The sequence below is a fragment of the Saitoella complicata genome, assembly GCF_001661265.1.
Source record: "Saitoella complicata NRRL Y-17804 unplaced genomic scaffold SAICOscaffold_33, whole genome shotgun sequence".
Taxonomy (NCBI): Eukaryota; Fungi; Ascomycota; class Saitoellomycetes; order Saitoellales; family Saitoellaceae; genus Saitoella; species Saitoella complicata.
Window position 1 is genome coordinate 98,743 of NW_017567024.1, and position 27,847 is coordinate 126,589.

At 54.6% G+C, this 27,847-nt stretch overlaps 11 protein-coding genes across 11 annotated transcripts; 6 read left to right on the forward strand and 5 right to left on the reverse strand.

The window, feature by feature from the left end:
* Positions 1-92: 92 nt before the first annotated feature.
* Positions 93-1,526, forward strand: SAICODRAFT_63017 (UDP-glucose/GDP-mannose dehydrogenase; the record flags this gene model as incomplete). Its single annotated transcript, XM_019169961.1, has 1 exon — positions 93-1,526. One exon carries the CDS (start codon positions 93-95, stop codon positions 1,524-1,526), a length of 1,434 nt encoding a protein of 477 aa, XP_019020769.1.
* A 1,479-nt stretch (positions 1,527-3,005) lies between these two features.
* Positions 3,006-5,345, reverse strand: SAICODRAFT_194919 (uncharacterized protein). Its single transcript, XM_019166109.1, has one exon. It carries the CDS (start codon positions 5,246-5,248, stop codon positions 3,350-3,352), a length of 1,899 nt encoding a protein of 632 aa, XP_019020770.1. The 5' UTR covers positions 5,249-5,345; the 3' UTR covers positions 3,006-3,349.
* A 237-nt stretch (positions 5,346-5,582) lies between these two features.
* Positions 5,583-7,347, reverse strand: SAICODRAFT_194944 (uncharacterized protein). Its single transcript, XM_019166111.1, has 2 exons — positions 6,882-7,347; positions 5,583-6,822 (listed from the first exon to the last, which is right to left on the reverse strand). Exons 1-2 carry the CDS (start codon positions 7,253-7,255, stop codon positions 5,682-5,684), a joined length of 1,515 nt encoding a protein of 504 aa, XP_019020771.1. The 5' UTR covers positions 7,256-7,347; the 3' UTR covers positions 5,583-5,681.
* A 21-nt stretch (positions 7,348-7,368) lies between these two features.
* Positions 7,369-8,570, reverse strand: SAICODRAFT_32415 (mitochondrial carrier). The gene is made up of 2 exons (XM_019168203.1): positions 8,502-8,570; positions 7,369-8,446 (listed from the first exon to the last, which is right to left on the reverse strand). Exon 2 carries the CDS (start codon positions 8,331-8,333, stop codon positions 7,440-7,442), a length of 894 nt encoding a protein of 297 aa, XP_019020772.1. The 5' UTR covers positions 8,334-8,446; positions 8,502-8,570; the 3' UTR covers positions 7,369-7,439.
* A 131-nt stretch (positions 8,571-8,701) lies between these two features.
* On the forward strand, positions 8,702-11,546 carry SAICODRAFT_10681 (DNA repair helicase; the record flags this gene model as incomplete). Its single annotated transcript, XM_019165292.1, has 3 exons — positions 8,702-9,352; positions 9,411-10,970; positions 11,031-11,546. 3 exons carry the CDS (start codon positions 8,702-8,704, stop codon positions 11,544-11,546), a joined length of 2,727 nt encoding a protein of 908 aa, XP_019020773.1.
* A 1,119-nt stretch (positions 11,547-12,665) lies between these two features.
* SAICODRAFT_45383 (uncharacterized protein) lies at positions 12,666-13,097 on the forward strand (the record flags this gene model as incomplete). The annotated part of the gene is made up of 1 exon (XM_019168807.1): positions 12,666-13,097. A coding segment is annotated over one exon (432 nt), but the record flags the coding sequence as incomplete, so codon positions are not given.
* A 496-nt stretch (positions 13,098-13,593) lies between these two features.
* SAICODRAFT_62992 (phosphate permease) lies at positions 13,594-15,421 on the reverse strand (the record flags this gene model as incomplete). The annotated part of the gene is made up of 2 exons (XM_019169959.1): positions 13,594-15,111; positions 15,206-15,421. The coding sequence occupies 2 exons, from the start codon at positions 15,419-15,421 to the stop codon at positions 13,594-13,596; spliced, it is 1,734 nt and encodes a 577-aa protein (XP_019020775.1).
* A 937-nt stretch (positions 15,422-16,358) lies between these two features.
* SAICODRAFT_195068 (uncharacterized protein) lies at positions 16,359-16,762 on the forward strand. The gene has a single exon (XM_019166113.1). The coding sequence runs from the start codon at positions 16,451-16,453 to the stop codon at positions 16,658-16,660; it is 210 nt and encodes a 69-aa protein (XP_019020776.1). The 5' UTR covers positions 16,359-16,450; the 3' UTR covers positions 16,661-16,762.
* A 1,477-nt stretch (positions 16,763-18,239) lies between these two features.
* SAICODRAFT_28271 (uncharacterized protein) lies at positions 18,240-19,987 on the forward strand (the record flags this gene model as incomplete). Its single annotated transcript, XM_019167105.1, has 4 exons — positions 18,240-18,275; positions 18,338-19,375; positions 19,429-19,494; positions 19,559-19,987. The coding sequence occupies 4 exons, from the start codon at positions 18,240-18,242 to the stop codon at positions 19,985-19,987; spliced, it is 1,569 nt and encodes a 522-aa protein (XP_019020777.1).
* Positions 19,988-20,453: 466 nt separating this feature from the next.
* SAICODRAFT_28272 (uncharacterized protein) lies at positions 20,454-22,814 on the forward strand (the record flags this gene model as incomplete). Its single annotated transcript, XM_019167106.1, has 1 exon — positions 20,454-22,814. The coding sequence occupies one exon, from the start codon at positions 20,454-20,456 to the stop codon at positions 22,812-22,814; it is 2,361 nt and encodes a 786-aa protein (XP_019020778.1).
* Positions 22,815-22,971: 157 nt separating this feature from the next.
* SAICODRAFT_10686 (uncharacterized protein) lies at positions 22,972-27,382 on the reverse strand (the record flags this gene model as incomplete). The annotated part of the gene is made up of 5 exons (XM_019165294.1): positions 22,972-24,568; positions 24,621-24,853; positions 24,904-24,969; positions 25,023-25,270; positions 25,534-27,382. The coding sequence occupies 5 exons, from the start codon at positions 27,380-27,382 to the stop codon at positions 22,972-22,974; spliced, it is 3,993 nt and encodes a 1,330-aa protein (XP_019020779.1).
* Positions 27,383-27,847: the final 465 nt, after the last annotated feature.

Below are 27,847 nucleotides of genomic sequence, written 5' to 3' on the forward strand. Positions count from 1 at the left end.
TGCGCGTCCATCGTAATCGAAACACCAGCATATATAACCCGTGCCGTCCCCTTCGTCTTGCCCTTCTCCTCCATCACTTCTCATTGCAAACCATGGTCGAGCAAGTCCACGTCAAGAAAATCTGCTGTATTGGAGCTGGGTATGTCGGTGGCCCAACCATGACCGTCATCGCCGAGAAATGTCCGCATATCACCGTGACCATCGTCGACGTTAACCCCCACCGCATCGCAGCCTGGAACTCGGATGACCTCCCCATCTACGAGCCCGGGTTGGAAGATATCGTCAAAGCCCACCGCGGCACAAACCTCTTCTTCTCGACCGATATCGATAAAGCCATCATCGAAGCCGACATGATTTTCGTCTCGGTTAACACGCCTACCAAGACGCAGGGTTTGGGAAAGGGGTTTGCTGCGGATTTGAAGTATGTCGAGGCTTGTACCAGGCGTATTGCGGCTGTCGCGCAATCCCACAAAATCGTGGTCGAGAAATCGACTGTGCCGTGTCGTACCGCTTCCTCCATGCGCTACATCCTCGAAGCGAACGCGAGGCCTGGGTTGCGGTTCGACATTCTTTCCAGTCCGGAGTTCTTGGCGGAGGGGAGTGCGATTCGGGATTTACATGATCCTGATCGTGTGTTGATTGGAAATTTGGATACGCCCGAAGGACATGCGGCTGCGCAGGCCTTGGTGGAGGTTTATGCCAATTGGGTTGATAGGAGTAAAGTCGTCACGACGGGGTTGTGGTCGTCTGAACTCTCCAAGCTCGCGGCGAACGCGTTTTTGGCGCAGAGGATTTCGTCGATTAATGCCATGTCGGCAATTTGTGAGGCAACGGGTGCGGATGTCGACGAGGTCGCTCATGCAGTCGGTTTAGACACCCGTATCGGCTCCAAATTCCTCAAAGCCTCCATCGGGTTCGGCGGCTCCTGTTTCCAGAAAGACCTGAGTAACTTGGTCTACCTCTGCCACTCCCTCCACCTCCCCGAAGTCGCGACATACTGGAAATCAGTCCTCGACATGAACGATTTCCAGAAACGGAGGTTCGCGCAGCGTGTTGTCGCGTCTATGTTTTCGACGCTTACGGATAAGAAGATTACGCTGTTTGGGTTTGCGTTTAAGAATAATACGGGGGATACGAGGGAGAGTCCGGCGATTACTGTTGCGAAGTATTTTAGGGAGGAGAGGGCGAATATCACGATCTATGACCCCAAGGTTCCTGATCGCCAGGTTTGGCTTGATCTTACTGAGCCGGGTGTGGTCGACGATGAGATTGAACTCCGCAAGACTGTCAGTATCAAACACGACGCGTACGAAGCTGCGGAGGGCGCGGATGCGATTGTGATTTGTACTGATTGGGAGGAGTTCAAGAATTTGGATTATGAGCGGATCTATAAGGGGATGGGAAAACCTGCTTTCGTGTTTGATGGACGGTTGATTTTGGATGAGAAGGCGTTAAAGAAGATTGGGTTTAGGGTTGAGACGATTGGGAGAAGTGGGGATAATGTTGGGCAGGAGTACCGTTTCTAAATTGGTAGAAGGTTGGTGATAGAGGTTCAGCCTTGATGGCGGACTGGGATATATGGACGATGTAGCTATGAGGAAAGAAAGTTTAAGGAATATTATCATCATTAGGATCATGCACGTTCATGTCGTATACCACATTAGCGTCTCCCAGCGTCATACACACAAACACCCATTAGACAACCTACCCTGAATCATTCCTCGCCCCTCCATACCTTCAAACTGTTACGCGATGAGCGTCGTACCTCCCTGCCGACTGATCCGGTTGCCAAGAGTGACCTTGAAACGTGCGGCTGAGTTCGACACGCTCTTAACCGTCGAGGTGCAGGAGCAAGATCCTTGTCCCTCCCCTCGAAATGTATGGATTGCAATCGGATTTCAAGTGGAGATGCTTTCGAGGACGAGGAATTTATCCACCTCGTTACTTACCCTTTTCGAGCGGGTTGAGGGAGGGGGAGGAGTGGGAAGGGGTACGTCGACGCTCGGGCCCCGCGACAACATAATATGTATCCAGAGCAACAGCCGGGGGGAGGGTGGTTGTTCGTCACAATTGCGTCACCTCACGGGTTTCTGGTTGGGATTGAAGTCCGTTGGGGAGCCCCTTCGGTATAAAAGGGGGGGTGTTTCCTCGTTCAACTACACACACAAGCACTACAAAGTCAAACGATGAATATGATGATGGAATATAGTATGACTACGACTACGACTTGGTCTTCAATTGGATGAGTCCTCAAATATCGCCGACCTCAGACGTATACCGTCAATCATCTACCTCGAGTCCTCACTCAGTACGACCATCCTCCTACGGTCGTCATCCATCGCCGGTCCTTCGTCCTCAATGGACTTTCGGCTCTTCTCTCCTGACTGTTAGGTTTGACTACGTTTTGGACAATCTTAAGCGATTGCTTCTTGTTGTTGTTGGTCTTTGTTACCAAATTGCCATACTCTGTGTCGTCCGTTTCTTAGCGGGCGGGGTATGGCATGCACCCGCTTCTTCACTACCTCATATGGTTACCGGTCCGTTTGCTGTCGTCCAGTGCGGATCTGGTTTTTGTGTCTCACCTATGACATCTCTTCTCTCATTCGGGGATGATGACTCTTAAGGTATATGAGCATGCAGCCGGATTGGGGATTTTTTTGGCTGACTTGTGGTCACAGTCTAAAGCCAACCTTTTTCTTCATCTTTCATATTTTCTATTTTTCTTTTCATTGGGAATGAAGATGAGATTGTGTACGTCCAGTCAGAGCACCATCCACAAACCGGCTCGGAACAGCACGGGTCCTATGCGTGTAATACGTGCTGGGTTCTTTGATAGCGGTGAGAAGTGGATGGTGGTGTCTGTGGGAGGGTAGCCAGGGCAGGAGGGTGATGTCAATTGACGATTTTGCTCTCATCCTGTATTCACTCGTCCCATTCACATATCGTTTGACGACCCATTCCATTGCTTTAAATCCAGCAATTCCCACGGCTGCTCCCCGCGAGCCAGCATGCGTTAACGTTCCGTCAGTTACAGAGGATGGAAGGAGTATGTTTAAATCGATATCGTACGCGTATGATAAGGACCGACCCACAAATCGATAGTGGAGCAGCTGTGATACGGACATCTGTCCGCATACCTCAGAGGTTGCGGTGAGCCGCTGCTCACAAAATTATCATTACAGAGTCATGCCCAGTGTATGCACAAGGCGAATCATGTACCCATGTCATAGCTCCAGTGCAATCGGAAAAGTGGTAGTCGTGCTTGATATCCTAGGTAGGGAGTCCAACGAAGGCTGTCGCCGAGTTTCATGCAAGCTATCATTATCATCCACATGCAAATGCACAACACTCACGACGGCGGCGGCCCACCCTTCGCCATCTTTTTCTGCCTATCTTGATCTCTCCGCTTAGTCTGGTTCTGCTCCTTCCTAGCCACGTTAACCGGCCTTCCACCCTCACCACCACCCTGCGCACCTCCCCTGCCAGACCCGCCACCTCCACCTCGTCCCCGGCCTCTACCCCCGCCACCGCCATTGCCTCCCCGTCCTCTCCCACGTCCACGTCCACCACCATTGAAAGTCGCCCCCCCTTCATCCTCAGATGTAGGCTTCGGCTGTCGGTACGAAGTAGACGGTAAAGTGGCCTGATTTCCCCTAAACTCATACCTCCCTTCCAGTGCCTTTCTTCGCCTCGGATCCCGTTCCAACATACTCTTCCACCCTTCAATTTGCTCATCGCTCAACCCCGTCCTACCTCTCAACTCTGCCCGAGCCTTACTCTTTCGAGTTGCGTTATCACGCTCGAAGAGGGATGGGTTAGTGCCGTATTCGAGGAAGAGGAGTTCGTCGATGTTGGGGCCGGTGGGACCGGAGACGTCTGCGTTGGTGTCCTCGCGGACGAATGCGTCGTCGTCGACGACGTTTGGGTCGTTGATGCCGTCGTAGGTGTCGTCGCGTTCGTCGTCGTCCATGTCGATAGCGGCGACGCGGGCTAGAATGCCGGCTTTGTCGATGCCGGATTTATCGTTTAGCATTTGGTCTGCTGTTCCGCGGTCTTGTTTTCCGAGGTGGAGCTTCTCGCGTTTGATCTCCTGGTCGTCAAAGATGTTTCTTCGCTCGTAGGTTGCTGCTGGCGCGGATGATGGTGGTGGTGGTGCGGGTTGCTTGGTGTCTGCGGCGAGGTAGGACTTCGCATGTCTATCCATGTCCTTCAAGTCCGGTGCGATGTTATCCTCCAGTAATCGGCCGATGACCTCCTCCGAATTCCACTCATAGCGACCCATACATGCTTCCACAAAGCCCTCACCCAGGTCTGGCAGCAGGTCGCGGACCTCTGCGATCTTGGTTAATTTCTCCGCGGCGAGCTCAGCTGCTTGGCCAGTATCCCGTGCCATGCCTTTACCTTTACCACCTGGTGCAGGATGAGCGGGCCGTAGTGACTCGAGTTTCATGACCAACATGTCGATTCTGGCATCTTCACCCCCGACCATTGGTTTCAGTTTTCTCAGCAATCCCGTCTTCTCCGCCAGTTCGGCTAGTAACTTCGAGTCGTTCTTGTCCATCAATGCGAACATAGCCTCAAAATAGGCTTCCTTGCTCTGTCCGTCCTCGGGCAATGCTCGTGCAGAGATCTGATACACCACTCGCAAGATCTCCGTCTTCAGGCCCGTGGAAGCCGAGGCATACACCTCGTCACACCTATCCACAATCTCCCTTGCGCTCAACAAGAACACTCTCGCCAGAGTCTCCGGCGCCAACCCAACAAACACACTCAACCCCTGCAACAACTTCTCCGCCTCCCCATCCCCCTTCCCAACCTTCTCCAACAACCCATCCCGAAACGCCGGAAGCCCCTTCGCAACCCTCTCATTCCTACTCAACTTTTGCAAAACCTCCCTCACACCCTCCCTACTCTTCCTCCCATATGTCCTCGTATAGGGAATAAGGACCGATTCGACATCAACCCACCGATCTTGAACCCTCTCCATCGTCAACACCCGATGCAACACCAAAAAGACCTTCCGATCCAGCTCATCCCCACCCGAGAACTTGAGGTACGTCCCGACGAACTCCAACAACCCACTCCCCTCATCACTCACAACGGTCACGAAATCGCCCGAGGGAAGCGAAAGGATAAATGCCAGGAGCGTGGACCATGTCGAGAGTGCTGCAGACCATGTTGAGGGGGGAAGTTGCATGATGATGTCCTGTGGTGGGTACGGCGCGATAATCAACTTGGCATTTGACATAACTCCTCGTTCTCTCGTGTCAATCAATGGCAAGCGTAGTCAGTCCTGATTGCTTGCTTGTCGTCGTTTGTCGAGGATTTTGGGAAGCTCTCGAGCCACCGCACGCTGAAGTCATCGACCGAGCAGCTGCTGCACATCTCGAATTTAATCCAAATCATCATTGGCATTTATTGCAGCAAGAGACAAAAAATACCATTAAACAAGAGCTCACAAAAATCACAATCGAGCAATCATAACCTAAACCGCAAAATGGCCCCAAGCTTAAAGACTGTCATCTACGATCAGGCCGATAGCAGTAGCTATTCCCATCCCGTTGCCATTCCATACAATCACAATCACAAACACACACACACACAAGACAACTTTGCAAAACGTGAAAGAACGCCCGCCCATACTTCGTACCAAATCAATCTACACCTTTCATCCTCCTCGCCTAAGCAGTCTCCTCAACAGCAACCGCCGCAGCCGCAGCCTCACCAACATTCTCTCCAACCTCACCCTCCTCCTGCCCAACAGGCTCAGCATGCGCAACAACAACCTGCTCCACCACCGGCTCCTCCTGCTCCACAGGGGCAGGCACATGCTGCGGCAACCCAATCGCAGCAGCAGCAGCCGCAGCAGCAATAGCAGCCGCGACAGCAGCATCCTCACCACTCGCGTCCTTATCTTTTTCGTTTACCCTCGCCGCGTCCGCAGCCTCCATCAATGCCTCAAGACCTTGCATCCCACCTGCCGCAGCAGCAGCAGCAGCAGCAGCAGCAGCTGACCCGACGGGTGGTTCGTCCGTTGTCTCCGCATCACCGCCGCCGGCGACAACCGGTGAGGCAGCAGTCTCGTCCTTCTTGACTTCTTCCCCAGCGACGGCGGCGGCGGCGCCGGCGGGAGTAGTGGCGTCATCACCCTTCTTTTCCACGCCGCCGCCCTCAGCAGCGGCAGCAGTCATCTCCGGCGTCGTCGCCATGACATACGGATAGCCAGGCGGCAGCGCATACCCTTGCCCCCCACCCATCCCAAGCGGCAACCCCATCCCACCCGCCGCCGCAGCAGCCGCAGCTCTCCACTGTCCCGGCGAGCCCGGGACGCCGTATCCGACGGGGACGGCCATAGGTTTCCCGCCGACTGGATAGGGCGAGTGTGCGTACTGGATGTATTGAGTGGGCGACACGGGGAGGGGTTGCCCGTCTGGGCCGATGGGGGATGTGGCGTAGGGGTGTTGGAGGAGGACGGGGGCTTGGTTTTTGGATTTTGGTTTTGTCCACTTGCCACCAGCCGCCGCTTGTGCTTGTGCTTGTGCTTGTGCCGCAAAATTGGGATCGAGCGGGATTGCGCCCGGTGGGAGTTGTCCGTTCATCTGCATCGGAACTGGGACCAGGCCGCCGGGGAGAGTCATCCCGGGTGGTAAGAACGCGGGGTGGAGGACGGATGTCGTGGCGGTGGAGGAGTAGGGGTCTGCGAGGGTGTGTTGGGTCATGAGTTCGTTTGCGTGGACGGTTTGGGCGTGTTGGCGGAGGTTGTCGAGGCGGGAGAAGGTGCGGCCGCAGTGGCATTTGAAAGGGCGTTCACCGGTGTGCTTACTACAAAACATAATATGTTAGTAATTGGGGGTGGGCGCGGAGGACGGGGGTGGACGAACCGAATGTGACGCAACAAGTGCTCAGAACGCGTAAAAACCATCCGACAGTCGCCAAACCCAGTACACTGAAAGATCTTTTGCGGTTTCGACTTCTTCTGGGTCGGGATCACGGTCGGTTGCTGGACTTGGACTTGAGCGGGTAGATACTGAGCACCAGGCGACGCGCCAACGGGCAAAGCCTGAGCGTGCGCAGCAGCGTATTGAACGGCGTTGAACGGCTGCGCGACAGGCTGAGGCGTTGCAGGAGCAGTAGCAGGCGACGCAACCGCAACGGCGACCGCGACGGGCTGTGGTTGCTGTCCGGTCGTGACGGTCGCGGCGGGGGCGGCGGGGGCGGGGGCGGGGGACTCTGTCGCGTTCGTCGGTGCGGACATTGCTGTGAAGAGGGTCGGTGTCGATCGCAGTCGCGTCTCTCTCTCCTGGGATATTTCGAGGGACAAGGCAGGTCAAAGGGCAAGCTCAGGACAGGCACGGAACTTTATACGAGCTCGGATCACAAGGGGGCGAAAATTGCAGGGGGCGGCGTCTGTGGTTCCTGACTTCTAGATTAGTGCCCTGTCACCCCACCAGACTTCCAGAAGCCCACTCGTAAACCCCAAACGTAACCCCGTTAACAATAAACGCCCTCACCATGGTAACACCCATCCCCCGGAAAAAGACAGTGGCTCCTTCTTGCTTCAATGCCGCCTTGGCAATCTGCCACGCCGATACTCTCTCTGCTGGCCGCTCTCGTAGCAGCGGTGTTCGTGACGAGGATGAAGAACGTGTAGCGTAAGAGACTGTTTGTACGCGCGTCTTTACAACATCCAACGGCAATATCGAAGCCCAACTCAAACACCCCGCCAACCCCCCCGCCACCAAAACCCTACTAACTTCATCATCCCCCGTTCCCTCCAGCAGCACTACTTTGAGCCCTTCGTAACCCCAAAAGTAGAATCCGTAGCCTATGGCGTCGCGGAGCGAGGTTATACAGACGCCTCGGTATAAACCGCGGAGACCTTCCGTTCGCCAGATTGTGCGGGCGATCAAGAGGGAGTTGTTGGAGTGGACTTGGGTACGGCATTTTATTAGTTCGGTGGGTGTTGTGATGAGACAACACGCCAACCCGGCTACCGCGCCGGCAGAGTAAACAGCAAGCTGCCTCTCGATTCCAAACTCGGTTCCTGCTGATGCTCCTGGTGGAGGGGAGAGGATCTCGAGTGTTTTGCCGTAGCTGACGAATAAGAGGGCGTTTAGTGCGCCCAAGCCGACCAGTGGGGCCAGTACGCCCCGGAAGTACGAGCTGGTCGTGGTAAATGCTGGTGGTGGTTCCGCGTTCGTTGGCGGACGGGCGTGTTGAGAGATGGTGGATGCTTGGAGACGTACTTTGATGATGTCGAGGGGCGAGCCGATGAGTAGCCCTGCGATTCCGGAGAGGTAGCCCGCGATGAAATCGTTGACTGAGGAGGCCATACAAAGAATCAGAGCTGAGTGCGGGTTGGAATGTAAAGCGAAGGGTGAGTGCGAAGGTATGAGCGAAACGAGGGTGGGTGTCCGGAGATACGGAAGCGAAAGGGAGTGAGGACCTGTTGTCTGTGTTAACGTGAACTCTCCGTAGGAAGACAGGCATCCTCAAAATGCCTTGAATGGAACTCCGCAGACCGTGATGGTCGATTGACCAATGCAATTGGTTTGGTGGTGATCCGAGTGTGGGGTCGAGCAGGACCATGCAGAACCCTTGCACAAGCCAAACCTTATTTTCAACAAACCCAATGAATCCCCCTAATCATCGTATCCACCATACGTTCGTCATTCTCTTCTTCACCAGTACAGCACCAACCATGCCCGACCACCTACCCCCCACCGACTTCCACCACCCCTACACCCCTTACCAAATCCAAACGGACTTCATGCGCGCCCTCTACACCACCATCGACGACAAATGTATCGGAATCTTCGAAAGTCCGACGGGAACGGGGAAGAGTTTGAGTTTGATATGTGGGGCGTTGACGTGGTTGAGGGAAAAGAAGAGGAGGGAGGTTGTCGAGGGTGAAGTAGAAGCAGCGGACGAGGATGGGGAAGCGAAGGACGAACCGGATTGGGTGATGGAACATGAGAGGAAGGAGAGGATTAGGGTTGCTGCGCAGAGGACTGCTGATCTCGACGCACGACTTTTACGGATACGAGCACGAGAGAGACGGGCGGAGAAGGAAGCACAGTCGACACTACTGAACGCACGCTCATCGCATAACATCAAGCGGATACGACCAACGGCCAAGAAGCTCAAGGAGCGGGAAGAAGAGGAAGATGAATACGTCGTCGATGATTATCAGAGCGAACAAGACGAAGGTCCGGGGAAGAGAGCAACAGTGAAAGAAGGCGAACCGTTCTCTAAAGAAGTCATGGACCTCCTCCGCAAAATGGGACACCCAGCCGCCAAGGCAGACGAAGCCGACGACGACGACGACGAAGAAATGCCCGAAGAAACAAAGGTGCGGAAGTATTGCCGAATTCCTCACAATGATTGCTGGGCTAATTACTTTCGTACAGATCTTCTACGCATCAAGAACACACTCCCAACTAACCCAATTCATCAACGAACTCCGCCGCGTCAAGTTTCCCCCAATAACTCTCGACACCTCGCTAACACCCTCCTCCTCCACTTCTCCAGCCGTCGAGGAAGGCCTTATCAAACACCTCCCCCTCGCCTCCCGCCAACACCTCTGCATCAACCCCCCCGTCCGCTCCCTCCGCTCAACCCCCCTAATAACCGCCGCCTGCCTCGACCTCCAAAAACCCACAACACCCCCCACGAAACGGTGTCCGTACCTCCCTTCCCCCGCCCATCCCGAGCTCCTCCGCCCCGCACGCGAATTCAGAGATGAAGTCCTTGCCGAGATAAGAGATATCGAAGATTTGGGCCGGATGGGACGGGAGATGGGTGTTTGTGGGTATTACGCTAGTCGAGGCGCGATTAGGGCTGCGGAGGTCGTGACACTTCCCTACCCACTCCTTCTCAACAAAAATGCGAGAGAGAGTTTGGGGGTTGACGTAAAAGGCCATGTGGTTGTTGTTGATGAGGCGCATAATGTGTTGGATGCGATTAGTGGGGTTTATGCTGCTGAGATTGGGGAGAGGGCGTTGAGGCGGGCACGGAGGGGGTTGGAGGTTTATGTGGGGAGGTTTTCGGGGCGGTTGAAGGGTGGGAATAAGGTTTATATCAAACAAACTCTACGACTCATCGCGGGGCTGGAAGCCTTTCTGGAGGGGAAGAAAGTGAAGGGTGGGGTGGTTGAGGAGGGCGAAGTTAGTGCGGCGGAGTTGTTGGGAGGAAGGGGTGGAGCGGATATGGTCAACGTTTATAAATTGGAGAAGTATTTCAAGGTGAGTCAGTTGGCAAGGAAGGTTGATTCGTATGTGGAGAAGTTGGAGAGGGATGAGGCGAAGAAGAAGATGAAGGAGAACGGCGCAGGTGGCAAAGTTGGAGAGGTGAAGAGTGGAGGAGGAGGGGGGATGCCGGTTTTGATGCAGTTACAGGCGTTTTTGATGGTGTTGACGAATCCGTCGAGTGAAGGTCGGATATTCTACGGTCCCACAACCTCATCTACCTCTTCAGCAACCGGGGAAGACAAGAAAGCGGAAGAGGAGCAGCAGGAGGTCGACATGGGGTTGAGATATATGCTCCTCGACCCCGCCCACCATTTCCGCTCCATCGTAACCTCAGCCCGCGCCGTGATCCTCGCCGGCGGAACAATGGAACCAATGTCCGACTACGTTCAACACCTCTTCCCCTACCTCCCCCCCACCCGAATCCGAACATTCTCCTGCGGCCACGTTATCCCGCCTGAAAATTTGTTGGGGTATGCAGTGAGCCGTGGGCCGAGTGGAGGGGTGTTGGAGTTTACGTGGGAGAAGAGGGGGAGAAGGGAGGTTGTTGAGGAGTTGGGGCGGGCGGTTGTTAATTTGTGTGGGGTTGTGCCGGATGGGGTTGTTGTTTTCTTTGCAAGTTATGGGTATTTAGAGAGTGTTGTAGGGATGTGGAAGGTGCTTGGGAAGGGTGCGGGTGGGGTGGGGATGAGTCTTTGGGAGAGGTTGGGGCAGAAGAAGAAGGTAAGAACTCCGAATTTAGGGGTGACGTAAGAGTACTCACTGACATTGACGTTCTTACAGATTTTCCGGGAGTCAAAGGAGGGCAGTAATGTCGAAGACACACTACGAGACTACGCACAAGCAATCGACGCAGCAAACTCGACCGGCGCAATCCTCCTCTCAGTCGTGGGTGGGAAGATGTCTGAAGGTATCAACTTCTCCGACAAACTCGGCCGCGCGGTAATCATGGTCGGCCTCCCCTTCCCAAACCCCTCCTCCCCGGAATGGAAAGCAAAACGCGAACACGTCGAACACCTCGTCATCTCCGCCGGTGGTACCCCATCCGAAGCAAAAGCAGCCAGTCAAGAGTTCTACGAAAACGCGTGTATGCGAGCCGTGAATCAGGGTATTGGACGTGCGATTCGGCATCGGGGGGATTATGCGAGTATCGTGTTGTTGGATAGACGGTATGGGACGGAAAGGATTAGGGGGAAGTTGCCGGGGTGGATTAGAGAGAAGGTTGTTGTTGAGGAGAAGGGGTTTGGGGAGGTTGTGAGGGCTGTTGGAGGGTTCTTTAGACAGAAGAGGGGTCAATGAAGGGCCAACGCGGAAATATTGCCAGGTGAGCACGGCAGAGGTATAAATCGAGGCGTTACATTTCCATTACTTTAGCTACGAGGGTTGTCAGATTTAAGATAAACGTCCATTCAAACGTCATTTCAGCGAACTCGCTACATTGTAAATCCGCGTAGAAGAACCACACATCGCCAAAATACCACCATCACTTGGCCATGGGGTGCACCGGCGTGCGGCTTGCGCGACATCATCATGTAGCTCTCATATACGACCCAAAACACCATAATCATCAACAAAGTCCCTGGACAATAGGGCTCCAACATCAAACAGCCGTTCCGATAGAAATCATTCAACACGGCTTCACCAACGTTAATCGACCTCTCCGGCCCCCTCGACAACCTCCCAGATCCACTCCCCCCTTCAGTGGATCAACCCGGCTCTGAACGACCCGTCAAGCATCGGCGATCGTCCAGTACCGTACTCGTGAGGAAGGGATCGTTATTACTGGAACAGCTGAAGGGCCAGACTACGACGACGAGTGGTAGTGCGTTAGAGTGGGAACCGGAGTACGGGAAGCACACGGCGGATACGACCGATCTCGTAGAGGGAGGAGGACGAGGAGAAGGAAGTGTTCCGAGGACCATGGCGATGGACATTCCGTGGAGAAGAACCGAAGATATGACGACTGCGAATATGGAGGAATCGAGTTCGGAGAGGTTGAAGACTCGGTTTCGGACGTTTGCTGGTAGAGGAAACGCGATGGGGAGTGGTACCAGTTCGGGAGAGCCATCGACGCCGGTAAGGGGGAATGGGAAGGATAGGGAGAGGGAGGAGCAGAAACTCGAAACCGCGGTCACGGAACCGCCGGTGTTCACGCCAGCCAGTACTGGCGCTAAGATCATGGGCCACATCCGTTCGCTGTCCCGGTCGTTTTCACTACCTACGCCGGACTTGTTCGCCAATCTCTCTGCCTCACCACCAAAATTTACCCAAGGACCACCATCTCCAACCCCTCCGCAGCCCTCCCGCACCTACAACCGCGCGCTCATTCCATCCTTTCCCACCCACACCTACGAAGATCCCCCCCTCTCCCCCCTCCACCTCCCCCCGCACTCAACCCTCGACCTCACAACCGCCGAATCCATCCGCGAACGCCTCCCACCCCGCCTACAAATCGCAGACGACTGGAATCTCCTATACAGCTTAGAGCGGGACGGCGCCAGCTTAGGTACCTTATACAGGAATTGTGAGGCGGGTGAGCATTCGAGAGCTGGGTGGGTCTTCGTAGTTCGAGCCGGAGGCACCGAGGAAGGGCTTTTCGGAGCTTTCGTCGACGCGACACCGCGTATCGGACCGACATACACAGCCTCTGGCGAATCCTTCCTCTACCGCTCCAACCCCTCCACCTTCGAAGCCTGGCCATCGACAAACGCAAACTCATACCACGCACTCTTCGCACCATCCTATATTGCTTTCGGAGGCGGTGAGGGCCGTAATGGGTTATGGCTGGGATGGGAGGGGTTGGAGACGGGTCGAAGCGAGTGGTGTCCGAGTTTTGGGAATGAGGTGCTTGGAGGGAAGGTAGTAGGAGAGGGAGAGGGTGGGAGGAGGGAGGGGAGGTTTGAGGTTTTGGAGGTAGAGGTTTGGAGGGTCAAGTGAAACCAAATTCATCGGTACAGAATGGCTGCAGGCTCTAGGGCTAGGCGTTTCGGGTTATCATTCATTAGCAGGAGTATAGGAACAGTGCTCTTTCTTCAACACATTCCGTGCCTACATCCTACGTCGCCGGTCATCTGTACGCCAACCAAGGAGTACGGCGAGCACCTGCGGACGTCGTTCCCGAGCTTACCGACAGACCTAGACTTATGTTATTTTACTTTTCAAGTAATTTTGGAGCACGGCCCGTCAATCATTCAGATCAGTCAAGTTGAGGGCGGCGAAGGTGATATGTAGTAAACATCAATGCTAATCTTCTAACGAATAGCCACAACTGACACCTCCCCTCTCTCAAAATTAGGTAAAACCAGGGTATCTATAAACTCCCTTCTCCATTCTCCATCCATCCTTTTTAAACAGCATTGAACCCCTTAACATCACGTGCAGAAGACCCCTCCGCCTCAACCATCTCAACGGACCCATCATCCCTCTTAATGGGTCCTCCCATCCTCGCTCCCGGAATCGTAGGGAAATACTCCTCAATAACCTCCTCGAGCGTCTTCCTCTTCGTCTCAGGCACGAGGAGAGTAAGCGGGATCCCGAGGAACATGAACAGGGCGAAAATCTGCATGACGTGGTTGAGCCACTTGTTCGTTCCACCACGGTTACGGAGGGGGCCGATGAGTACTTGTGCGAGGATTGCGCCCATTTTGCCGGATGCGGCGGAGATGCCGTGGGCGGTTGAGCGGTAACGGGTCGGAAAGAGTTCGCCGGGGACGATGAACGTAGTGGAGTTGGGGCCAAAGTTGAAGAAGAATTGGGCGAGGACGTAGAGTGCGAAGAGCGCGTTCGAGGAGAGCTTGTGGTATGCGAAACCGATGACGATGAAGATGACGGTCAACAACACGAAACCCATCATTTGGACGGGTTTACGGCCAACGGTGTCGATGGTGGCGGCGGAGACCCAGTATCCCGGGATGGCACCAGCGCAGGTGATGATGACGTTACCGAGCGCGACGTTGTACAAGTTCTTGTAGACGTTGGATTCGGAAGCGTATCCGATGGCCTGGAGAATGATGGAGTTGTTGAGACCGAGACCGTAGTAAGCAACGTCGAGGGTGAACCAACATCCGGCAGTACCGAGCAAGTACTTTCCGTATCTCCAGGTACCGAAGATGGCCCAGAAGTCGCGGAAGGAAGCCTTGGGGGGGAGGTCACCGGTGGCGGCGAGCTGCTCGCGGGCAGCAGCGTTCTCAGCCTGCTCGGCCAAATCGTTGGTTCCGGGAAGCTTGGCCTTGTTCTGGAGGAAGGCCTTGGCATCATTGACACCGGACGCGGTGTTCTGCTCGATCTCGAGAGTGTAACGGGGGGACTCGGGGATGGTAAGACGGTAGTAGAGAGCGATGGCTCCGGGAATAGCACCGAAACCGATGATGACACGCCACATCTTGTCAATAGCAAGCTTGCAGTTGGCATCACACTGGTTGGCAGCCTGCGCCGTCTCCAAAGATCCCTTCCAGGCCTGCACACAAACCAACGCAACGACCGCAGCAGCCAACTGTCCAAAACCCTGCATGGCAAAAACAGCATTCATCATGAATCCACGCCACTTGGTCGTCGCGAATTCGGAGGTGATGACGGAAGAAAGGGGGTAGTCACCACCGATTCCGACACCCATGATGGTACGCCAGAAGATCATGAGACCGACGATGTGGACGGCGGGGGAGTGAGCGGAGAGCGCTTGACCGAGTGTTGCGACGAGGATGACGATGAGTTCGAGACCGTACATCTTCTTACGACCGACGACGTCGGCGAGGTAACCGAAGCCGAGCTGGCCGATGACTGTACCACCGGAGGTAGCGGCCTTGATGGCGGTGTCGGCGCTGGTGGGGATCTTACCGGAATCCCAGAAGACGTATCCCAACATGACCTAATCCCATCATTAGCATACTTGTCGGGGATATATGCGGGATGTATGCGCTCAAAACGGAGCATACACCCGAGCACGAAGCAGAAGCACATACCGAAGCAATGTTAATAGCGAAAATATCATAGGAATCAGTAAAGAATCCAATACCGGCAACAAGCACGGCCCTCACATGCCACCACCCAAACTTGGCCTGATCGACCTCAGCAAGAGCGAGACGACGACGCTCGTTGTAGTCGGTAATATGGGCATAATTGTCGACGTAAGAACGGAACGCGCCGTTATCCTCAGCAGCCTTGATTCCAGTTGCCATTCTTGGTGGTCGGTTGATTTGGAAGGGAGGTGGAGGCTTGGGTGTGTGATCTTCGAGCGAGACGAGAGACAGGGAGGCAGTGCTGGCCCCCTTTATACAGCGAGGCTCAGCGCGGTGCTTCGTCTTCTTTTTTTTGGGCGGGTCGAGGCGGCCGTGGGGGGATGCAGGGTGTGCGCGTCGAACGTGGACTGTAAATCGCGCATGCTAACTGGATGCAGTAAAGCGAGGAGAGAAAAAGACTCAAGCGAAGGGCGCAAATGAAACGAGCTGCGGGTTTGAGGCGAGCCAGTGAGTGCGAGGGAACAATTGGTCAATCGCACGCAAAGATACACGGGTGTATGCTAGATGAGGTGTTTGATGCCCGTGCTTCGTTAGTCGTCTCCTGCCTCTGCTATTCTCACCCTTTCGCTCTCGTCGAGAGACGGAGAGCTCGAGCGTCGGACGCTAGAACACCGCGGCATCTGCCTTGTGGGGGAGAGAGTCCGGGCCCGAGAGTAGCGCACGTACACGTCACCGCGATCGCGGATCTCCTTATCGCGGCCTGACATCCAAAAAACGCAATCCTGCTTACGAATTCCATCCTCTTGTCCACACTTTCCGCGGCGCGGGCCGTAACCTGAAGCTTCAATTGAACGCAGGTCATCACATTTTGACACCCATGACCTTAGGCTTCCCGTTGTCACTTTGGAGACTTCGTACACTGCAGCTGCTGGTATGCATGCGCATGCACGCTGAGGCATTTTCGTGGTAGACGCGCGAGCTCGAGAGAGACAGATTCGGCTCACGTGCATCCAGTACGGCTCGGCAATTGCAATGACCGTGGGTGAGGAAAGAGTAGGTATCATTAGGGTGCCGAGACTGCAGGATGGAAGGTGAGTGTTTTGGCGACCGCAGCTGGGTCATTGGTCAAGCAGAGGAGGTCGAAACGGATGGCTGTAGCAGATTGAGAGTTAGACCGACTTACGCGAGCGCAATTGAGCACGTTCGTGAATACTAAGGGCAAGATGGAGAGGGACCGAAACGGCTCACATGAGCCAATTTCCCTCCGAGGTGCGGGTTTCTGTCGTCCTCAATTCAACTGTGGCTGACCGTACGCATAGTCATCGATTCACCCGGCTGCGCAGCGCTGTAGCCATCGTACGCTCCATCATCGTACTGTGTATGCCTGTAGTCGGTACTGCGATGATTGGAAACCTACGACCGAGTACGCGGTGCGCTGTAGAGTTACGTACCCACTGATCAGGGTCTACATGTATCTTCTAACCCACGCGTTCACCTTAAGAATCTGGCTCCATCACGATGAGCAGCCCATGTCCTACCGTAGGATCGAGCGTACGAGAGCTGTGATCATGGTGCTCGCGTACCTACGTAGGGTCGCGTAGGATTTTTGAGACGTGTAGTTGGAGGATCGAGATCTGACGGTAAGATTTCTTGGGGGATTGACTACAGCTGCCGGCAGTTGCCTCGCTCCTCCCTTCTCCCTACGACCGAACCCTTCGTACGAGAGATAAGCGTAGCTTTACCCGTTTCCCCCTCTTCCCTTCCGAGATGTACGACGAGCCATTTCACTTCTCCACTCCTCTCCAGTCCAGCTACAGTTGGGCGTTGCAGGTGTGGTGTTAGGTGTTTTGTGCGGGTGAGGGATTTTAATGTTGGCGCCAATTGTGCTCATGTGGGTCGGCATTTATTCCCGAGACGCGTACGCGCGGCCGCGGGGTGGGAGTCGGCCGCGGGGGAGGTAGGAGGAGCTCGAAGTGGAAGACGGGAGTAGGCAGGGAGGTTCCGATTGGGAGAGGGAAAGAAGGATGGTTATGGGTTTGCAATTGGGACTGCGTAACGATCGAAGTCATAAGAGCCGTGAGTCCAACCATCGCACGCCCTAGGGCTCGTACAACCCTAACCCCTACACACGGATCCACGGATAATTAAGCGCCTGTCAGACTTAAGCGACAGGTAGAAGCTTTGGGCTAGGAGATGAAACAGGGATCGAGGCATTTTCCAGGTGGGTTCTTCAGGGGACATCTTGGCTTCAGATGCCCGTGTGAGAGGATGGGTTCCGGGAGGGGAGAGGTAGTCGAAAGGGTGCACGTGCGTGACATACTATACTTTGGATGGCCTTCGATACGGAGTCGTGGTAATCGATGACGTGGCTTCACAACCGATCGTACGGCTGCGATCAGTCCTCATCCGCCTTTCGATAAGTACACCGCCGTTGTGAATATCGTCCAGCTTGAAAGTTACACCATACGATTCGTATTTAGTAGATACTCACCTTATATCATCCTGTTCGAACACCGTTCGCATCACGTTTGGCCCAATCTTGTCTTGCAATTCGTTGTCGACGTTCTGCTTTGCGGTCCACTGCGCATCGAGAGACACTCTTTCGTCGTTTCAGTTGCGGCAGCAGGAAGAGCACAAGTAGCTTCTCTCCCCTTCAACCAAAATAGATAATGTTAAGCCATGTCATTGAGTACTGATCTCAAAGTTTGGGTGCTTTGAGGATTGATGCCAGGCCCACCGTTGTGGAAAAAAGTTGCGGGCAGATGGCAAAGCGCTGGTGCGATCGCGACTTCGAAATACGTTTCCAGCAGGCGATCAACTGCGCCTGGGCTCGGATAGTGGCACACGTATCAGTCACACTTACGTTAAGTCACACTTAACGCACGGCACATTTGTCCTCCAACCGGTCCGGTTTTCACGGCACCGGGTCGCACCCACTGCACGTGTACCTATTACAGATCAACTAAACCGCCGTAAACCTGACATCGCACTCAGCGTACGATCATTCCTTTTTCTGAGTAACTGCAGGGTAACCGCAATGGCATCGCAAGATCACCGCGCAGCTGCTTCAACTGTAAGCGCTTCCGTCACCCGTGGGAACCTTGACAGCGCTGACGTGAAAGCTGGTTTCAGCAGGATGACAGCACCGTTGGATTCATGAACGACATGAATTTGGCCATGGAGCAGGTTGTGAAAGACTCCAAGGAGACTAAGATTCCGTCGATGAACAATGGGCTTGTATATTATGGCAGCTCTGATGAGGAAAGTAAAACCGACGATGAAGTTGAAGCCGTCAAAGAGACTACCGCCACGAAGGTTACAGTGATTAGTCAAATGAAAGGCAAAGACGGGAAAGTCGTGGAGGGCATCCGTGAGAACGTTGTCGTGGAGGAAGTCGAGGAGATTGTTGAAGATGAGAAGGAGGAGGATGAGCTCATTGTTGGTTCTGAGAAAGCCATTACTCATGTCGTGACGCCGCCTCCCACACTTCCCTCGCCGCCGATCAGCCCGATTGCGACACGTTGTACAGCCTTGAGGCCGGGCAAGCTACCGGCGCCCACCCACCTGCCACTTATTCCTAGCAAGCCCAGTTCCGAGGAGAGGAAAAACGTTATTTTGGAGAATAACGACTTGTCGCGTAACCAGAAGTGTGCTGCTTTGAATGCATTTATAGTAGCGAGGGAGAGGGAAAGGAAGGAGAGGGCGGCGGCGAGTACGTTGTGCGCCGAGTCGCTGTCCGGGTCGGCTGAAATCAGCGGTGGGGTTGGTGGTCGCGAAAAGCGGGTTAAAAGCGTGGAAGAGGAGCTCAACGAGATCAACAAGACTGCGAAGAATGACGAGGAGAGGAGGGAGAGAATCAGAGAGTTAGCGAGCAAGAACGCGTCACCTGTCCAGAATAGGGGACGTAAAACGTCAAAGTCGATGTCGTCAGCGCCTAACTCTATCCCGGAAAGTTGGGTGGTCTACATCACTCCATCCCAGGCTTTAATTATCAGCGAGAGGAAGATTGAAAATGCAGCGAGACACCAGGAGATCAAAAGGCTACCTGAAGCTCGCTTTACGGAGGATGAGAGAGCAAGGATGGCCAAGCTATTGAAAAAGAATATTGAGAACGCGAAGAGGAGGAGGATGGAGGCGGATGCACCTTCTGGGTTTCAGAGTGAGATGGGCGAGGTTTGTTCGGTAAAGGCTTACAGGAGTCACTATCGTACTAATCGATGATATAGGCAGAAGTGAAGAAGGAGACCGACGTTCATCTGATGCGTAAGGTTCCGTTGCCCGGGGAAGACACGGTAAGGCCGTTGGCCTTATTATCTGTCCAGCATCTGCACATATGCTGACACGAGTTTCGTACAGCGCCTCTTCAACAGGCAAGAGCCGTCTGCAGAGGCCGAGTCCGAGCATATCTTGCCTCCTCGCATCACCCAGCAGGAGATCATCATCGACAGCAGCGACGATGAGAAACCGGCCACGGCAACGCAAGAAAGGCCGGATGACACAAAGAAGAGGGTTAGGGTTGTACCGGCGAATAAGAAGCCTCAGCCCGAGAGTACTGTACCGCTGCCGAACAAAAAGCGCCGCAACCAGAATACTACTACTCTTCCAAACCGCGAGGGCAGTCCGTCGTTCAGTGAGGGTGACACACTCAGGATTGGCAATGCAATCCGGGACAATACACCCTGGGTCCATGTAGGGAGGCACACTGGATTTAACGGAGAAAAACTCAAGAAATGGTGGTGGGACAAAGCCTGTCCGACGTTGGCTAACGCTGCAAAGCGCGGGTAAGCGGATTTCAGGATGAGAAAGGAATGGTTGTTGTGCGATGCTATATTGTTATGTTCAAGTGATGTATCATATTTGGGCTGTCACTGACAACGAATGTATTTCTCAGAGGTGTCGGTACTATAGCGTGGCAGAGAACAGTAGCTGGTCAATAGTATTTTCGTTGACAGCTGTCTCGACGCTCCTCGTCCCCAAGCATGCGTACACGTACTGTACTGTCCTAAATACCGCTTATCCCTACGCTTGACTAACCCAAGCACCGGCCATGGGGAATACCGAAACGGAAATAGCGTTATCTTCGTTACACGCAGCAGAACCTGATCCGCACCATACGCTCATGGCAATCGACGTTGCCTGCTGATCAGGCTCTGACATCCAAAAGAAATCCATAATACTTCAGCTCGTTCCGACTTGTCCGACACGGTCTGATTAATTCGCCACCTCTACAAGTTTCGGGTTAACCTTCACGATGCCGAAGACGACGAAGGTTGTGGTCAAGTTCCATTGCCCGTTTTGCGACGATGTTTTTAAACGCGATGATAAGCTACGCAAACACCTGAAGAAGGACGAGAGAAGCAAGCTGAGGACGAGTGCGGATGCTGCACTGTACAGGAGAGCCTACGAAGGCAAGTGGAGGCCAGAGGAGGCGCCGGCACCATCGAGGACCGTGACAGTCCCTGTTGAAGTTCCTCGGGAGTCCGAGAGTAATGATGCTGTGCGGACTTCGAAATCGTCGCAGAGTTTGAAGCGGGTTGCAGAAGAAGGCGACCGAGGTGTTGAAATGGCACGGAAGAGCACGAAGCACCAGTCTGCGAGTACACCACAAGCTCAGCGGCCACCAATAACTCGACATCTCAGAACGAACCATGGTAATCATGGGATTCCTCCCGTGACTCCCCGCCCTGCACCACCTCGAGCCTTCATATCGCGAACAATTCCCTCAGGCTCGACGCTTACAGCTACAGCTGCACGGACACCCCCCTCACCCTCCTCACCCCCCTCACCCCCCTCACCCCCCTCCTCGCCTTCACCACCGTCACCACCGTCACCACCTTCACCGGCTTCACCGGCTTCCAAACAGCACATTGCCGCTCCGGTTGAACAGAACGACGGTTTGCAGTGTATCTACTGCTATCGGAACTATCAGTCAGCAGAAGGGCTGCTGAAGCACCTGGTTAACGGTGAATTGCAGGGCGTGCCAAACAGAAACTTACGGAAGCCTGGCCTTCTATTCAGGTTTTCGGAAGAGATCGTACGAATTCTCTCCATATCCGAACCACCTTCTGTCATTGGCTCTAACTATACGTGTGCGTTTTGCCTATCGTCCTTTCCGAGTAAGTCTGGCCTTCAGTCACACATCCGGGCTGTCGAAGTCGAGAGAGTTGCGACCGCAAAGAGACATCTTGTCCAGTGTCTCTACTGTCACACATCTTTTCCTCACGAAGAGTCGTTGAAATCACATCTGTATGAGGTGGAATTACCTCGGATAACTACTGCGGCGGAGCTCGTTCGTTTCGTTGAAGTGGTTAGAAGGTTTCGGCCGCAGTACCGTTTTCAGGAGATTTTCTCGTTTGTGAAGCTTGTTGAGGTTGTTTGTCCATTGCAACACAGTGGGTGTAGGCGGTGTTTTGCGAGTGAAGTGGAGTTGAGGGAACATCTGCTCCGGCAGACATTGCCTCTGGCGACGAGCTCGAAGAAGGAAGCGACCGCGGAGGCGCCGCGGCAACGTAACTCGCTGTTACAGAGGGACGAGCCGGGCGCTTCGCCATCAAGGGGGTCCAGAATGTCAACAGGGACTAAGGAGGATGTGTCTGCGATGTGCACAGACGGTTCGGGAAAGCGGTATCAGGATGCATGTATCTCTAGCGCAAGCAAAGAGAGCGGTGTCGACATGAAGAATAATAGGTCAGGGTTCAGTGTGAATGGAACGGATTGCCCCGAGCAGAGGCTGAACTACTCTGAATTGGAGTCCGAGCTGTCTGGGACTGCGTATGATGCACATGAGGTTGCAGCGACGTCTGAACCTTGTCTTGCTGTATATATAGACTCGAAAGTCGTGAGTTCAATGGAATTCGATGCGTCCTTTGATGAGGGCAGCGGAAGTACGAACGATCTTCCGGACTCCTGGAGTCTGGATTCTGCAAGTCATCGCGAATCGGACGTATTAACACCCGACGAGGAGTCCGAGGAGCATACTCCGGTCTCGCCTGACACCGAACCGACTTGCGCAGGCGAAAATGCTCGTGAGCAGGACCAACACGATGACCCCATAGCAGCTCCGGTTGCGGACTCTGCTTTGCCCTTACCGAATGCATCCCTACTCACCGTTCAGACGTCGCCTTCTGCTAGGGACCCTGATATGGCCTATCTTGTCTGTCCCTTTTGTTCTTATCGTTACGAACGACGCTTCCGAAAACTACTAAACGCGCACCTGGACGACATGCGACTAGGCAGCTGCAAATCAAGAATTACCACCGAAGAGGATAAGCAGCGCTGGCTCGCCGCTCAAGGTCCTCTTCGACTTGCTTTCTCTGATGAGGACAATGCTAGGTTGACGCTTGCTGCCGCGGAAGCGAAAACAGAGGCTATGCTCGTGAAGGCGCAGGCGAAGTTGGAGGCTGCGAGGCAGTCTAGGGTGTCCAGTGGGATTGCGGCGATGCTTGCGAGGGTGCGGATTGAGAGTGAGAACACGCCTCCGAGGGTGCCTGGGGTCTTCACAACGTCAGGTGCCGGACAGCTCTGGCGCCCGGTGAAGATCGAACAGGCGTCGCAACCGGTTGTCAAGATCGAGGAGTCACGAGATGTTCCTTACATCAAGCTGGAGGACTGATCTTGTTCAGCGGGGCGGAAGTGAATCAATTATACTGCATTTCGGCGTTTATCACGGTATCATATAGCATAGCATAGCATATTCTAGCATCAAACACATCCATTGCCCGGAAATCATGGGTATCATATTGCCTCTGCTCAGTCGTCCAGTCCAACGCTCACGGGTTCGCCGCCTCCACATCCTTCTTCCTCTTCATCTCCGCCCAATACCTCAACATCGCCTCCTGCCCCGCAATATCCCCTGCCCCTCCCTGCTTCCCCACAGGCCTCCTCGGCTTCGGCGGCGGGCCTTCTTCTTCCTCCGTAATCCCCAACGACGCCAACGATGGCCGTCCACCCCCCTCAACATCAACACTCCTCCTCGCAATATCCAACGACCGGCGAGCAGAGACTTCCATACTCCTTCGACGCCGTTCCGCGAGTTCGGTCGATGGGCGCGCGGGTTTGGGTGGTGGTGTCTCCGTGTCTATATTCACGGAGATGAACGAATCCTGTGGTACCACAGCGGGTCGCTGAAGATATTGGGGACGTGCGGGGCGGGGTGGGGGGCGTTCGTCTGCGCGTCCTCGGCCGTGGTCGAGGGGATCGTCGAGCTGCTGGGAAGGTGTACGGACATCGACTTCGCCATCTACACCCCCAACCCACCTCTCCACCTTTCCCTCAGCCTCCCCTCCCAAACTCGTATCATGCGCCTTCGGTCTCCCAGCACGTCCACCAATCAAGACTTTATCCGGCCTGATAGAGATAGTATCATACACCGTGCGCGCAGAATACAGCGTATCCGTAACATGCCTCGCAGCCTGTGCAGCTTCGGGTCCCTTGAGGTGTCGCGTGACGTCCACGACGTTCGTGTTGAGGGTCTGGTGAAGGGTATCAATTGAGTCACCCCAGGCTCCGGTGATTTTCTTGAGGGATTTGAGGGCTTCGGCGCCGAAGCCTTTGGAGCCGCGGGAGGTGGTGGAGGAGGTTGATTGGGCGGAGCGGGAGCGTTCGATGGGACTTTGGTTGGAGGGGGTGGGGATGTCGAGGGAGTAGGGGGGGCTTAGGATGCGGGTGGGCGTGTCGGCGCTTGGGCGGGCTGGCCTAGGCGGTGGTCGCTCATCGTCATTCCCAGTATCTAAATCGATCAACACCGGCCCCTTCAGAGACGGTACCGGCGATGCAGACATCGTCCTAGGCGGACTCGCCATTCGCCCCTCCCACCCCAACCCCTGCGGCGTCGCCGCCGCACTTCCTCCCCGCCCTTCACCCGCATCCGCTCTCCTCCCCTCCTCCCTCTCTTCCGGATCCCGATACTCATCCCGCACGAAATTAAACCCCTTCAGCAACCCACTCCTCACCTTATTCATCCCCTTCACACTCCCATCAACAGCTCTCTCCCCCCCTCTACTCACCTTCTCAAGCGTCTCCAGCGTATCAGGATTAACCCTCGCATACCGTTCCTCCGTCACCGCATCCGTATGATTCTGGATAAATGAGCCGGCTTTGTTGACGGCTGTTGCTAGGTGTCCGAAGCCAGCGGATATTGTTTCGGCGAGGCCGGTTGAGGCTGTTGAGAGGAGGGCGGAGGGAAGGGCCCAGTCATCGGTGTCGAGGTCGGATTCGGTGAGGTTTAGGCGGGTGAGGAAGGCGGTGGAGAGGTCGCGGGAGGGGGAGAAGGCGGTGTCTTGGGGCGGCTTGTAGAGGCGGAGGGTTGCGAGGGATTGGAGGATTGAGGTGAAGGCTTGGAGAGAATCGCGATCGATTTGGGAATGGCTATGGTAGATGGTTAGTGAGGACCTCTCGTGCGATAGGAGATGGCTCGTACCTTGGTACTACGACATTCAACATGTCCTTCCTCCGATTTCCGTTATCCGCCTCTTCCTGCTCCTGATCGTTTCCCAACACAAAGCTAAACGTTTGTCCACGCTCTGAACGTGAAAGGATGCATCGCTGCGACGGTTGGAGGACGAGTTGCAGAAGGACCTGCGATTCCGGTTCTTCGTCTTCGTCTAGGGTGAACGTCGGAGGAGGGGTGGTGATTCGTAAGTGGAATTCTGGCTGTATCATTGTTAGGCATTTGTTGGAACAAATCCTGGGAACACCATTACCTGTGTAAGAATGGCTGAGTCGCTTGCGCTGGACTTCTTCGCTGGTTCGTCCGTCGGTGCTGAAAGCTGTGCACGGTCAGCAGACGATAAAACAGGAGCGGCAGCGATTAGTGACAAACCTTCTCATCACTGATCTCACTGTCTTTCTGTACGATCTCCTCCTCCGTAGCACCCACATCTGTCGCATCCTTCCGAGCTCGAGGATCATGTTCTTCAACGATCCGGACGATCTCGCAACGCACACCACGATGATCACCAGCTTTAGAGAGGACGTTTACTTTCTCGAGACATGCCAACAGCTCCAAATTACTTGTAGACTCGACCATTGCGAGTTGAAGAATCTGGTGGTTGGGTTCTCGGTGCTCCTCTGGACGTTGCGTCCGCGGCTGCGCGTCGGGCGGGCATGGGGGGCGTGCAGGGTCCACCGACAGCTCGGTTCGACTGCTCAAATATATGACAAGACAAATGGTCGAGCAGGCATTCGACGGATTCTAACATTATCAGTTGTGCATAGCACACGAGTTGATATCCAGCTCAAAACACACACAAAACTCCCAAACCCAACCACACATCCATTAGTTATCACTGACTCCTCAAATTACCGATCCTATTACTCAGCAACCAACATACCCGCGATACTCGCCGAACTCAATGTCGCCAAGATACCACAGATCAAAGCACTCACCGCCAACTTCGAGAAGTTCGCAGTCTTGGAGGGAGCCAATTGTCCCAACACACCGATCTGGTTACCCAAACTTCCGAGGTTACCGAAACCGCAGAGAGCGTAGGTGGTAATAATCACGGCACGGGGAGAGAGGTTGGCGTACTCGGCCTCTGTGGAGAAAGAGTTGTAAGCGACAAACTCGTTCTGAATGATCTTGATACCGATAAGTTTGGCGACGGGGTAGAGCTCGTCGCGAGGGACGCCGAGGAGGAAAGCGATGGGGTAGAGACAGTATCCGAGAAGCCACTCCAGCTGAAGTTGCGGCACGCCAAAGTATTTGCCGATCCAGAAGAGTACACCATCGATGAGTGCAATGAGTGCGATGATACAAAGGAGGTTCGACATGATCATCCCGGCGATCTTAAGACCGAGCCAAGCGCCGTTCGAGAAAGCGTGAAGAGCGTTCGCTGATTTGTGTTCCTCGTCGTCGGGGATCACGACGCGGGATTCGGTGACGGAGAGTTCGGTTTCTGGGTATCGGATTTTGGAGATCGCGATCGAGGCGGGGATGGACATGACGCAGGATGCGACGAGAGATTGGGGGGATTTAACCATACCCGCGTACGCGACGAGGACCGAGCCGGAGATGGTTGCGAAACCGGAACACATGATTTGGTGGATTTCGGAGTCGGTGAGGTGTGCGACAAAAGGGCGGATGAGGATTGCGTTTTCACCTTGTCCGATGAATGGGGCGGCTGAGGCCGCGACGGCTTCGGCGCCGGAGATGCGGAGGGACCAGTAGAAGAATTTGGCGAGTTTGATGATGGCCCATTGCATGATGCCCCAATGGAACAAGAGTTGGACGAACGCGACGAAGAAGACGATGGCGGGGAGGACGGTGAAGAAGAAGTAGGGGAGCGCGGCGATCTCTTTGGTGACCAAAAATGCGACACCATCCTGGGAAAACCCGAGGAGTTCGCGGGCGAGCTCGGAGATGAAGTTGAAGATATCGTAACCGGCGGTACTGCGCAAGACGAAGAGAGCGGTGATGAACTGCATGAGTTCGCCCATGAGGACGGTTCTCCATTTGATGGCCTTGCGGTTCTTGGAGAAGACCCAGACGCTGAAGAGGAAAAGGAAGAGACCGAAGATGGAGAGAATCCGGTTTTCGCGGTTGTTGGTCGCGGAGGTGGGGGATGCCATTGCGCCGATGAGGAATACGGCGAAGACGGTGAAGCCCGACAATGGAATCTGATAGCGCTCGGGGACCAGGGCGAGGGCCCGGGTGGCACAAACATCCCAGATTTTGTACACCGGACGGGTGACGAGGGAGACGGGGACGTGGAAGGTGATCATACGAATAGTGACGAACAGCCAGAAGATAAATTGGACGACCCAACCGTATCGACCTCTGTGCGTAGCCAAACCGCCGATGAACCATGCGGTGGTAACGAGGAGGATGGTGAGGTGAATGAGCGCCATCCAGAGGGGACGATGTTGACGCCAAATGCGCTTGATATGGTAGAAGACGTAGTCGGGACCGGCGGTCAGAGTAGGCTTCTGCTCGTCGGAGAGTTGAGAATTGGTGTTGCTGGGAGAGATCTCCTCGGCGGAGGCAACGACGGGGTCAATCGGTGCCTTCTCGTCGCGAATGGGGTAGCCAGCATCGGGACCGACAGGAGCGGCGGCCTCCATGTCGCGGATGTAAACGGGAGTGTTGGACTCGTCGACGGTATTGTCGGCGTGGTGAGTGTGGTGGTGAGTGTGCGGCTGGTGTCCCTCGACCACCTCGGAGATGTGATCCTTGTTCTCCATTGCTCTCGTATACAGGGACGGCAGACGGTAGACGGCAGACGGCAGTCAACGACGGAGATCCCGCAGTTCTCCTGGTCTGCTCAAGTATGGATTTTTTTTCTAGCCCGGCGCCGGCGTAACCCTAAATATGGCCGAAGCTTATTGCTGTCAAATAACCGACCGAAATTGCCTGGCTAAACCCGCCTGTCGTACTCTAATGTGGCCTGATGCACACGCTACGGTCAGACTGCCGCGGCGATTCCAGTCGGGTATTTCATAGGGTTACAAAGGAAGTTACAGTTAATAATATGGCTTGCTGTACGTCTAAGCCTTGATATGTATGTTAGGGTTAGGGTTAGGGTTAGGGTTAGGGTTAGGGTTAGGGTTAGGGTTAGGGTTAGGGTTAGGGTTAGGGTTAGGGTTAGGGTTAGGGTTAGGGTTAGGGTTAGGGTTAGGGTTAGGGTTAGGGTTAGGGTTAGGGTTAGG